The sequence below is a fragment of the Onychostruthus taczanowskii genome, unplaced genomic scaffold, assembly GCF_017590055.1.
Source record: "Onychostruthus taczanowskii isolate IOZ18803 unplaced genomic scaffold, ASM1759005v1 scaffold76, whole genome shotgun sequence".
Taxonomy (NCBI): domain Eukaryota; kingdom Metazoa; phylum Chordata; class Aves; order Passeriformes; family Passeridae; genus Onychostruthus; species Onychostruthus taczanowskii.
Window position 1 is genome coordinate 438,039 of NW_024505450.1, and position 13,563 is coordinate 451,601.

A 13,563-nucleotide genomic window follows, 5' to 3' on the forward strand; every position below is an offset into this window, starting at 1 on the left:
TCTGGCTTGTGGACAATTTGTCCAAGCTCTAAGCACTTCACGCTGTTAATTTACTGAATGTTTATTGGCACATCTTTATAATTACGGCCCTAAATTTGTGAGAATTTACGTTTACCAAGGTTAAAGTAGCATCTCAGAGTAAACAGAAACCAGGCACTCCACACGGGGAGAGCCAGGAGAGCAACTTAAAACCATGGAGAGGACACAGGTGGTGGCACAACAGCTCAGCTGTGCCTCCCCTCTGCTGGAGGGGTACAGGACCTGGGCATGGGGCAGTCCAGGGGGACCACACAAGTGAGGCAGCTACAGGAGCAGGAACACACCAAGTGGCTTCTTAGAGCAATTTGTGCAGTCCTGAAAGCCCTGTCACCCCTCACTCACTCCCACCAGGCATCCCACAGCACTCATTGAGCCATGTGTCACACACTTCCTTACCAATACCCAAATCAATCTGGTTACAAGTGTTTTTAAGCAAATTCCATTCACATCTGGAAAACCTCTTTCACTACATTATTAAGTAAATCCTCTCCAATTTCATTTAAATGTATTTGAATTTGCATGTTTAATCAAAACAATCGCAACTCTGAAACCGATCCCTTTCTCGAATATTTAATTAATATTAATTTTATCATTATAAAATGATATAACGCTTCTTCATTAGAAGTTTCTTTTTATCTCTTTAATCACTGAGTGTTCTTTTTATGTTATAGAACCTTAATCCAATAAAAAAATAAACCCTACAAGTCATAGAGCAGTTTATTAGCATGTACTGCATTCATTAAATTTACACAGAGCATGCAGTTTCTCCAAGAGCTGATGTGACCTTGTTTGATACCATCACCTCATTTGGACTGCAAACAAAAACCTTTTAATAATTAAGTGATTTCTCAAAAAGCTGAAGTAATTTCTAGCTTCTGTGAGGGTTGCAAATTACAAAATTAGAAGTACTCATTAAAGATGCCCTGAAGTTAAAAAAACAGTCAGAGTAAATTAATTACTACTGTGGATACAAACTAATTAGCTACCAGTATCTTTGAAATATATTTTTGTGAACAATTTATTGTAAAAACTGCTTGTGAATCTTGTCAGCCTTTGTCATTACCATTAATTGTTTACTGATAATCAGTAATGAGCTTGATGTTTTACAGACAAGTATGAATAAGCTATTTTCATTCAATACCGTAGTAATTTTGAATCTCCATTTTTATTTTGGTATCTTGACAGGTGACTGCAGAAAGGACAGAGAGAGTTGTCAGACACTAAGATCACTGAAATCAGTGTTCATATTTCAAGTTGCTACCAGTGGGTTTTCAGTCACACCCTGAAAGATTTTGGATTGTTGTGCACATTTGTTGGGTATCTGTCTCTGCAGAGCAAGAAACTATACCCATTGGATGAAATATGTTAATATTTATTTAGGTAATATCTTCACTGAATTCAAATTACCTTCGCTAAGGTAATCCTGTCATACTTTCAGGTAAACTTATTTATTTGTATGGAAGAACAGCTTTTTTTCATAACCAAGTTGATATTTTAATGTGAAACTGTAAGTAACCTCCAAAAACACACCCCCACAATCTAAAAGGCTTTTTAAAAGGAAAATAAAAGACTTTAACATAACTAGAGCTGCTCTTAATTTTAAAAATGTAAATTATCCCTTAAATCTAACTTTTGAAGTCATCATTAATTGCCTCACAGGCCTCATTTTACATTAATTGTGCCTTCATAAAACACTCTCATTGAAAACCTAATACATGCAAAGATTCTTCCCAAATTAAATTGTCATTACTTTTCTTCCTCTTTTAGCTAATTGCTTCATTATGTACTTTTTAAATTGTTTTGTTCTGCAGGGATTAATTTTGCATGTATCTTCATGAGCTTCATGAAACTTTCACAGTGTGCTGTTAAACTATGCATGGTGTGCTGCTGAACTGCAGGAACCACTCTCCACCTGTGTCACTTGGAGGTAGCACGCCAAGGGTCACTGAGGTCTTATGGCTCCATTCAGTTCTCTTCCAAGCCTGTCTGTCTCATAGCCAGGCACAATAAATACCCCACACATCAATCACTACATTGCCAAATTTAAGTTATGAACAGGAAGTAAAAGAAATCACTTTTTTGTCTTACAAAGCACAAAAGCAGGAGACTGAAAAACAGGACCACCACTGGTTTAGTATTCATGGAGCAACGTACTGTGCTGGCCATCTTTTATGGCTTTACCTTTCTCTCCATTACCACAGCAACACTTAGCTTGATCAGTCTTGTTAATCTTGCACTGTGCCTAAAGACCTGATCATAAAATACAACATGCTGGGTTGGGAGGGACCCACAAAGATCATCAAAGTTTAGTTACTGGCCCTGCACAGGACACCACAAGAATCACACCGTGTGTCTGAGAGAGAGCATTGTTCAAACACTTCCTCAACTCTGTCAGGCTTGGTGTGGTGACCACTTCCCTGGGGAGCCTGTTCCAATGCCCAACCACCCTCTGTGAATAATATTTTCCTAATATCCAAGCTAAACCTCCCCTGACTCAGCTTCAGGCCATTGGGCACCACCCTTGGGCTCTGGTGCTGGTCATCACAGAGAAGAGGTCAGGTCTTCTCTTCCTCTTCCCCTCACGAGGAAGCTGCAACTGCAGTGAGCCTCAGTCTCTCCTCCCAGGCTGAACAGAACAAGTGCCCTCAGTCCCTCCTCACACAGCTTCCTCTCCAGACCCTTCATCATCTTCACCGCCCTTCTTTGGACACTGTCTGACAGTTTGATTTCTCTCTTACTAGTAGTAACACCCAAACTGCCCCAGCTCAGAGCAAAGTGGGACAATCCCTCCCTTAGCCGGCTGGCAATGCTGTGCCTGATGCCCCCAGGGCAGGGCTGGCCCCCCTGGCTGCAGGGCACTGCTGACCCGTATTCAGCTTGCCATCCACCCGCATCCCCAGGTCCCTTTCCACAGCACTGTAGCCCAAATTCTATCAGCATTATTAAAGCCTGAAGCAAGAGCTCCTGAAGAATTCCCTGTTCAGCCAGGTCTTTTGCCTCACTTGATTGACTTCAGCATAAGGTGCTGTCACACACATAAAGTATCTGGCCTTCACACCTGTGACCTGAACATGCTGGATCCATCCTGGTGAACCCATCTCAGTCATCTACTCACTTCTGCACCACCACAACAACCCCTTGCTCTCCCTCACTCATCTTCTGCTAATCTTGGTTAGATTACTAAATCAGTCTTGCAATATTAAAATCACTCAATGAAATTGAATTCTAGAGGAAAGCCACAAATATGGAATCTTCCCAGCTTAGACCATGAAGACTTGGAATACCAGAAGGTACAATGGCAATGACACTATGCCATGACTTGAAAGTGCAGAAGGGCGTTAAACATGAGGCTAATAATGCACTAATTAACTTGCATCTCACCTGAGTCCATTGATTTGTCAGCGTATATCGAGTTCAACTCTTTTACTATTTCCCATACCACTATAAATAACAATTTCCTCTCATAAAACATCAATATATCTGTATTACTTCCCAGTTGGTAATGTGCAACTACACGTGCACAGTTGGTGAAAAAACATTTGTGAGAAATCTCCAAGTGCCTCCTCATCCTTCCTTGCAGGTTGTAGTGATGTCCTGTGTTAGCTGCTGCTGTAATACTTTTCTTTCCTGTGGGAGCAGCTAATAAAATGTTCTCTCCCCAGAAATAGCAAAACCACAAAACTGATTCACTGGTAAGGTATAATTACACATGCTGTAGCTGCAGATTACCTGCTGAGGCATTCATGAGAAGAACAGAGGGAAAAAACAATTATTCCAATGTAGGAGTGACTGAAATCAGAACAAGCCAAAAAAAGACAGTAATGTCATAAGTGGCAGAATTTGGAGGCATGACAATTACTTATTTTATTCTCAAGAGAGCCTTTCTTTTTTAACCTGTTAGAATTACAATCCTGTAAATAGAGAATTTTAGTCTGTGTCATCTTGGGATTCAAATTGTTGACACAGTGAGGTACTTTGCAAAACAAAATTAACCTCAGGAATAATCCTGTGCACACTGGTAAGCTGTTACACAGGGTGCTAGGCAAGTACTAATGCCATACTTCCACTGCTAATTATTTTTGTCTTGGTCAAAGTGTGAGCTATGAAAAGCATTGGATGCATCTTGTAAGAAGTAACATTTGGTCAATCTTTACAAATTTTTTTCTTTCAGACTTCAATCTAGAAATAGTCTCCTCTTAATTCACAAAATGGATAAAAAGCAAAATAAACTTCTCTCTATTTAAAGCTGTACAAATTTAAAGAGAAATCATTATATGAAAAAGCAGTATTTAAAAGTTATCTCAGAGTAACAACTAAGGATATTTCTATTTTTGGACTTCTCAGCTCTTTGCCTTTACACATCACCAACCTTGTACTGTTGAGCAGCACTTGTGATCACATACTAAGGATATTTTCTGTGGAGCAAATCGTTCCCTAGTGGCAAAGGATATTAGCCTTCTTACTGAAAACAAGCTAAAAACATGGTTTTAAGACTACAACAAGTGGTGATAGCTGCAAGTGCAGGAACAGGGAACGTCTTGATTAATTTTCCTGAGGCATACCCGGGGAAGATCTGCGTTGCTCAGTGGAGTGCCAGGAAGGGAGGCCCAGCAGCAAGGACAGACAGGGACACCAGGCACACATGGCACATCCCACTACTCCCTCTCCATGCAAACAGTTCCACAACACAGCAGCTTGGTGAAAAATCCCTTCATCTTCTTTGTTCCTTTCCTGACATTTCTACCTCTTGCCACACCAGCCTGTCAATCTGCCTAACAAAGCAGTTTGTGAGGCAGCATGGTAAATCACTAACTGATTAACATTAAAATTAACCCTGCATTTGAAAGAGGATAAAAGTTTACTGAAGCAGAGGTGTTCAGAAGGCAGCAGGTGTGGGGCAGACCACTGTGCTGGCAGGGCCAAAGCACTGGTGAGCTGCTCCAAGAATTAGAACAAGAGCATGGCAAGGAGAAGGAGAAAATGTAACCTAGTGTAGCCTATGTGCTGTGAAACTTCACTCGAGCTTGAACACTGTTGGTGCAGTTTAACATTATCCTCATCCTAAACCCAAAACACAGCACTGTACCAGCTACTAGGAACATAATTATCTCCACCCCAGCCACGCCCAGAACAACTGTGCAAAGGCTTTCATTAATAAAATCAGACATCTATTTACGTGCAATATACTCATCATTTCATGTAATTTATGGCCTGTATAAGGAACATTGTCAGGTAAAATTGCTGGAAAATTCTAGGTAAAGAGGAAAAAGGGTAAAATGTTTCCATATAAATGTGGAGATTGGGGCCAAGTGGAAGTATCTTCACTTGCTTGTGATTAACAAAAAGAACACTATCCCAAGGACAATGTTGTAAGAAATATCTCAGGTGAGAAACAATCAGGATACACACACACTGTGGCTGGAACATGTAAGCAGCCATCAGTTTCTATGCACCAAATGGCAGAGACTCACTTAACTAACAGGTAATGAAAAATCATGATCCCAGAAGTATGTTGTGGGGGGGAGGTTAAAGACAAGTAATACCCAAAACCACATTAAAAAACCCCAAACAAACAACAAACCAAGACCCACCCCAAAACTAACAAACAAATAATAACTTCTGGAATTTAAAAACAATAGATCAGAGAGAGAGAGAGAGGCATGAGAGACTTCACATCTGCTTGCTTTGCCACAGAGGGGCCCTAATGTATGGAAAATACCCCAAAGAACACTGGGACTATTTTCTGCTCAAATAACTCATTTCTCCATCTCTATTCATTAAATGCATTCCTCTAGTTCTCCACCATAAGAAACAGCATCAGCTTCACAAAAAGTCTGCAGACAAATCACCAGACCAGCAAGAAATGAAGCAATTAATTTCACTACAGCAATACACTGTACAAGAGTAGTGTGTCACACTCAGTCTAACTATAAATGCAATTTTCCTCCTGGGTCAGCTGATGTAAAGTCCTGATATACTATTTAGTTGGAACAAGACCCAATCCTTTTCCCTTAAAAGAGCTTTTACCTTCTAATAGATTTTCCTCTTACCCACTTAACAGGGCCATTATATCCTTGTGAACACAAATTCATCTGCAAGCACAAAGTCTTTGTGACACACAGAATTACTCTAAGTCAAAGCCCGGGCTTGCATTCCCACGAGTCTGATGATGACTTAGTCTGGGACCTGAGGCAAATCACTGAGTATTTGTTAGGGCATTCCTAAAAGTGTCACAAATAACTAGTAATAGATATCTGGCAGCTTTATCAAGCATGTAGGTTGCTTTAAAAGAAAAAAGAATTGCTACAGGGCTCCTTTTGATAGAAAATCTTCTTCTGACTTCAGTAGGAATTGGAAGAGGCCTTTAAGAAGCCTACGGCAAACTAGACTTGAACCATCCAAAGCAGAATCTGACTGAATGCATCCAATTGCAGAGGATTCTGTGTAGGGGCTTCCACAGCCACAAGAACCGCTTGTGCAGGCACAACCCAGAAGCGGAGCTCAAATGACACTGAGAAACACCAGCCTCACACTCACATTCTTTTTCCACTTTAAGGCAGTTACCAACACAGTTCCTACTTGGTCACATGGCTAAGAATGTGATTCCAATTTGACTTCTAAATGCAATCTGGTAATTTAAAAGCACACTTAAGTCCATTCAATTGGGAATGATTGAATGAAAAAGAAGCACCACTCATCCTAACCTGAATTTACAAATATGATGCTTCTTCACAGTAAATGAATCTTTTAAAATCCCAGTTAAAGTGATTGAACTGCTCAAAGTGGATTCTATCATCTTTAATAAAGGCATTGAAAAGGAGAAAGTTCTCCTGCCCTATTTATGTCAAAGTCTTGCATCAACCAGCCTCCTTTTTTGTCTTATGGGGCATATAAATAGGTTTACAAGAATACGTTTGGTCGAAGAGTAAATAAAGAGTTTCTTCTAAGAATCAAATGCATTCATGTTTTGAACTCATCTGCCAGCTTCTAGCTCAAGGCAAAAGATCTCTATTAATATTTATTTAGTAATATGTGTTTAGTATTTTACAAATGCTGTTACAAATCCACAGACAAGGGTAAAAATCTGAGAAGTTAAAACACTATTCCAAATCAGAGACCGATAGAGCAGAGTAGCAGCTCTGAACAAATTCAGAATCAAGAGAATAATCCTCCAAAGTCCTGTTTTCTATGGCTTGTTATGGTTTACCAACAATGGATACTTCAAATACAGTTTCCAATAGTTGGTGGTTTTCTTGCACTCATGTAATACAAATAACTAGATATTTGTGCAGATGATGAGGTGAAAAACGTAACTCCTGGGTGAGGATAGTGGGGAAAGTCTCCATTTGTCAGGGTTTAGTTCCTCACAGTAGTTTTACACCTCTGGAACAAAATCAGTAATATAAGGACACAGGACCATGTTCTACTTACTGTGTTTAAGATAAACAAGTAGCTCAAATTATCCTAACACATGCTATTTCTGAAGTAAAAAATAAACTCCCCAGTTCCTCTAGATGTTTGCTCTTACAAGCTTATGCATAAAATTTCCCCAGCAGGTAACTGTGAATAGACAGTGTCTCCTTGTCCATTATCCTGAATGATAATGCTTTTCATTCAGGATAATGGACATTCATTTTTCCAGCAGAATACTAGAAAAAATCTAGATACTCCTTAAAAAAAGGAAAATGACAATGAAAGACGAGGTACAGTGAATAACACATAGTCACAGATTGGAGAGCAGCATTTTAAAATGGAAACATTATTTATTGCACTAATATTGTAATTATAATGTAGTTTTTGTAGAACAATGACTATTTTGATTAAGGCATTCATCATCGGCCCCACAGCTGAAAGTGACACAAGTAACCTAGAGATGTTCCAGTGCCCAACCACCTTCTGAGTGAAAAACCTTTCCCTGATATCCAACCTAAACTTTCTGTGACACAACTTCAGGCAATTCCCTCGGGTCCTGGCACTGGTCACCAGAGTGAAGAGATCAGTGCCTGCACCTTTCCCTCGCCTCGTGAGGATATTGAAGACCACAATGAGGTCTCCCCTCATGGAGTCTCATCCTTGTATGATCTCAGACACACATAAGGATTGTGAGAAGAGCGTTAATAAACTATTAAACAATCTGTTTATTACAGCTCTGTAATTTGTTTTCATACAGCCAGATCCAAGCCAGCATAAAGGCAAATAAGGCAGCATATATTCTGGTACCTTGCACGCTACAATCTGTTACAGAGGAGAGTATTTTATGTAGGTCAGGCACTGCTTCCCTGGAGACAGAGAAAAAGCCATAAGGAAATCAGAGCAGTGTCGGGCCTTATGCCAGTGATCCAGCCTACTCCAAAATTTCAATTATGCATTATGTACAAAATTTCAATTACATATTATGTACAAAATTTCAATTATGCAGAGATTGTGTCTCTCTGGTCTTGTCTATCAACATACCAACAATCAACTCCTCCAAGGCTAAGTACTGCAGACCAGCCAGGGTACATCTCATGATGCAAACCAAGAGAAAACTCCTTGCATTCACGAGGAAACAATAATTTCTTGTCAGTTGTAAAAAGAACAGGGAAATCAAAGCGACGTTCATTTTCAACTCATTGCAACACTGAGCTGCAAAGTAAGTTTTTGGGAGCAGAAGGCAGCTCTCTGCTCTTACAGTGAGAAGAACAGTGTTATTAAAAGAAGCAATCTTGCATTTCTCTCTCCCTTTCCTTAAAAAAGTGCTCTTCTGTAGCTGAAAGGGGGTCTGTGCTTCACTCCAGCTGAAAAAACTCCGTAACAGCCAGAAGAAAAAGAATTTCAAGAAACCAGAAATAAAAATGAGTATTTTTTGTTATATCTTGCTGTCTCCGGAGATAATTCTATATTCTTACAGTAAGTTCCTTTTTTTTTTTTTTTTTTTTTTTTTTTGCTATTGTACAACAGTATGTTTTTATTCTGGCAACTAAAAGGCTCAAAACACAATGTTACCTTTCCCTTACATTTCCTAGCAGGGTGCAGAACTTAGTTTTATAACACACCACACCATTTTTCATTACCATTATCTACCTAAGAATTCCACTCTTATCAAAAACCTGAGATTTTCTCAAAGAGAACAGAAAGGTATTTAGCTGTGAAGAGATCTAGAAAGAAGTACACAAATCACACACAATACTGCATTATAGTAAACAGGTGAAGAGTGTACAATGGTAAAAGAAAATACATGCACTTATGCACATTATGAATACCTTAATTCCCTTCCACCTGGAAGGCAGCATAATTGCCTCTATAGTCTACTTTGCTCCACAGTGATTTTCCTAATTTAAATAAACCAAGCAATCTAGAAAGGTTTTTCCCATCACACCTGTGAGAAACTATTCTCCTTACTGAGTCTGGGATCACAGGTAAGCAGGGAGATTTAGCTATCAACTCTGCAAAATTCTAGCACTGTTAAAAGAACAATCCTAAATTCTGTACTTCTACCCTTGTCCCAGATTAAGTTCTGTAAACTGAGCTATTGCTCTTTTTCTCCTCCTCTCTCCTCAAATAAATTTACATGTCTGCAGAGCTGTGGATCTCCTTTTCATGCCATCATCCATGTTTTGGACTGCTTTCCCCTCCCTGCAATAAGAAGCAAGCTATATTTTAAATGTAAGCCACCAGTATTGGCTAATTCTTTTCCTTACCCTGATTCCCAGCTCCACGTTCTCTCCTCCATATACTTCCATGCCTTCATCCAGTAATCCAATCTCTTGGAAGTATTCTCTATCTACTATGAAGCATCCAATCAATGCAGGACTTCTGGAAGAATAAATAATCAGCAACCAAAATTAGCAGATAAATTATGGAGAATTTTATTATTCAGACACAGATTGTATTTATCATTGCTAGGTAAAATGATGCAGCAAAACAGATTCTTAAAAAAGTATTTCTCAAAGAGTTTTATTAAGCCTTGCCTTCTAATATTCCTAATTCTAAAGTGAAATGGACACTATTGAAGGAAATTAGAGTCGAATTATTGGACATAAATATTCACCAGAGCAGTAGGGATTTCAGTGCTAGTAGTGTGAGATCCTGGAGCCCCAGTTTTGTTTCTGAGGCACCAGCCAGTGTAGTCTCTGTCCCTGCTAAGTCCTCAAGTCTCTTGTCTGTGACAATTGCAAATGATACCCACAGATGTGCAGTTCTGTGTGTTTAGCCAGAAACCAGGTTCACCTAGAGCCAAAAAAATTGTGTCTGTAAGCTTACCTAAAAAAAAGAGATTATTTCTTGAATAGGATCATCCAGGTAAGTTTTTTTTTAAATACAGAATCAAGAAAAGTCTGCCTTTACCAGCATAGTGTAACATTAGTCCCTTGTCCTGAGCCAAATCTAAGCACATCACCTGGCTTCACTGGATCAGTAAGCTCTATTTATGTCATGGTGTGAACCAACCAATTTTTACTATACAGGACCAATTCTAATGAGGTAAGAGTTCGGCCACAGAGGGTACAATTTTACCTTATGAGTGGAGAAGGATACAGAGTCATTTAGCCTTTTCATTTTTCTCCTACCTTATAATCCACAATTGCAAGAAATAAGTATGTCTTTTCAGATTATTACGCTGCTATCAGGCACTCTGGTAATGACAGGATATTAATTAGTAGTACAGGGGAAATCACCTTGCTTTTATTGAGAACACTCAAGCTACAGCTAGTGGACACATCTGCTTTCAAATAGATCATAGGCTGTCTTAGTCACAAATTGTACAGTTCTAGAGAAATCTATATATTAATGCCTCCAAGTGCTATATTACATGCTTTATAACAATGAATGACCATTTTTGATGTATTTATTAATGAAGAAAATAGCAGTTAACATCAATACAAAACTTATGCTTCTTTTATGATAAGATGCTTTTGCTTTTGTTGTTGTTTTTAAGTATTTCTCAGTGAACCTCCTCCTCTTTGCTATAATTCTAAAAGGATAATGGAGGCATGATGGAAACCATCCATCAATACACATGGCTTTGTTTGTTGGTGTGTTTGTTTTAATTATCCAACACACACATGCAGCATATTGCACTAAATTAAATAAATGTGCCAGGGAAAGAGCTAGGGAACAAACCTGAAATTCATAAAGGACACTCACTCCCCAGTCCTCATATGGAACAGAGTTTGGGGGTAAAATGGAAAAATATATTCACCGATTACTTTGTGTTTCAATACTTTTAATTTTAAAAATCATAATAATTACTCTACATAATTAATCGCAGGACCATAGAATGGCTTGGGCTGGAAGGGAGTTTAAAGATCATCTCATTCCAAACTCCAGCCACGAGCAGGTACATCTTCAAATAGATGAGGTTGCTCAGAGCCCCATTCAGCCTGGCCTTGAACACTTCCATGGACGGGACATCCACAACTTCCCTGGGCAACCTGTTCCAGTGCCTCACCACCCTCACAGTAAAGAATTTCATCCTAATATGTAACATAACCCTGCTCTCTTTCAATTTAAAGCTGTTCCCTCTTGTCCTGTCTTACCTACTTTTGTCCCTTACCAGCTTTCTTGGAACCACCATTTAGGCACTGGAAGGTGCTGTAAACCTGCCGAGAGCCTTTTCTTCTTCAGGCTAAACAACACAAACTCTCTCAACCCGTCTGCACAGGAATGTTTTTAGAGCAGTAACAGAATTCACTAACAGGAATAACTATTTCTAATGATGTGGAATTTATCACCCCTTTTTACATTTGTCTGTGGCAAACCTGTTTATTTTTATCTCCTGCTTTCCAATTCTAAGTCCAGTTCATGGGCCAGTGCAGTTCAGAGAGTGTTAAACTGACAGAACCTGAGACAAGTGCCTGCCTGTAAAGACAGAGCTACTGGATGAAAAATAGCTGCCAGTGCTATTTGAGGTTCTGCTTCTCAGGTGGTGAAAACAGCGTTCACACTTTCTTTCTGCAGGGAGCTAGAGCACAGGTACCAGTGACCTTCTTGGAATGAATGTGTATCTACAAGAAAAGCCTGTAATCTCAGCAGGGCTGCTCAGTGGGTTCAGAGGCTACTACTCCCCTTCCTGAGACAAAGGTATGGCTCTGTACCAGCCTAACACTCTGGACATGACAAGAAAGTACAGACCCAGATTGTCCCAAAGCAAGGACCCAATAGAGCCTTTGCTCACAGTGTCAGTGACCAAACATTAATTCCTAGAACACAGCACGGCTGTACACCTATGTGACAACATTATAAAGAATACAGTTGTCAGATCAGCTCTGCTTATATAATGTAACTGCAAAGAAAATTCCATTTCTGGCCTATAAGCATTAAATTAGTAGGCAAGACATTTGGAGAAAGCAGCGCTGCTGAGCAGCCCTGCCTACATTCCACTTGGGCAGGAAACCTATTTAAAAAGATCTACTGAAAACTAAAGTTTCCTTAAAAAAACCTTTAAAAATATCAGCCAAAAACAAGAGTTTTCTTGATGACTGTGTAAGCATCAAGGACATTTAAGTATTTGAAGTTTACAGTCAGTAAAAGCTATTACATAGCTAAGCCCACTCAGCCCCTGTCACACCCAGGAGAGCTTTGCCAGTGACACTGGAATTTAGGCCACGTTACCTTATTGGAGCAGTTGTGTTCTCGAGTTTCCACCAGGACTTAGGAGGGTTCAGATACCGGCACCACAGCTCCCAGTCAAACCCTTGTGCTGAGAGGGGATACTCCTCTATTTCAAAATTATCATACTTAATGTTATCGAATGATGGAGAAATTACTCTTTTTCTGTTTTCTTTTATCCTGGTGAGCACTGGTTCAGCCCTAAAAAAAAAAAAAAAAAAAGAAAAAAAAAGAAATAAAAAGAAATACAATGTTAAGATCACACCTATACAAGCATAGCACCGATGGAAATCATAGAGTAGTTTGGTTTGGAAGGAGCCCTTAAAGATCAAAGAGTCCACCACCAAACAAACAATAGAACAGCTAATGCCATATTTTTCAGAAAGAAAATTCTAAAGCTGTCACCCATTCAGAGCCCTCTCTGCTTCGAGATGGAGTTTTGACAATGCAGGATTTGCCCCAAAATAACACACTGCAACATATTCTCTAGGATACCCTGTTGTTAACCTTGATTTGAGCTGGTGGATGGAAGAAATGAGTATCTGCATATCATAGAGCATTTATACCCTTGCTACCAAGTAACGATAACTTCAGGCTCTCAACATTATCAAGGACATCAGGATCAGAGTTAATAATAGATCTATCCTAGGGACAAAAGCTCCTGCCTTCTTGACATCGTTTTTACTTAAGGAGCAAGGAAGATATTCAATCCAGACTGAAAAAGTTAAAATACATTATTTTAGTTATGTTTACATTGGCAGAGTGGCCAAAATAACACTTTTTTTACACTGCAGAACATAAAAGAAACATAGTATTTTTTAATGAAAAGAAGATACATTCACCCTCATGGACAAAGGGCTACATTACTGGAGGAGATTATTAATGTGCAGTTTTCTAATACGATTTAACTACATTGTAATTAGATCAGCACATTAC

At 39.2% G+C, this 13,563-nt stretch overlaps 1 protein-coding gene across 2 annotated transcripts in view; it reads right to left on the bottom strand.

Moving 5' to 3' along the window:
• The window catches only part of GALNT18 (polypeptide N-acetylgalactosaminyltransferase 18), a 210,774-nt gene that overhangs the window by 59,527 nt on the left and 137,684 nt on the right, over positions 1 to 13,563 (bottom strand). For both annotated transcript variants that reach the window (XM_041423272.1, XM_041423271.1), the window contains exons 6-7: positions 12,631 to 12,828; positions 9,720 to 9,834 (exon numbers count right to left, since the gene is read on the bottom strand). In XM_041423272.1, the coding sequence (XP_041279206.1) occupies positions 9,720 to 9,834; positions 12,631 to 12,828 (313 nt within the window). The remainder of the gene's footprint in view (positions 1 to 9,719; positions 9,835 to 12,630; positions 12,829 to 13,563) is intronic.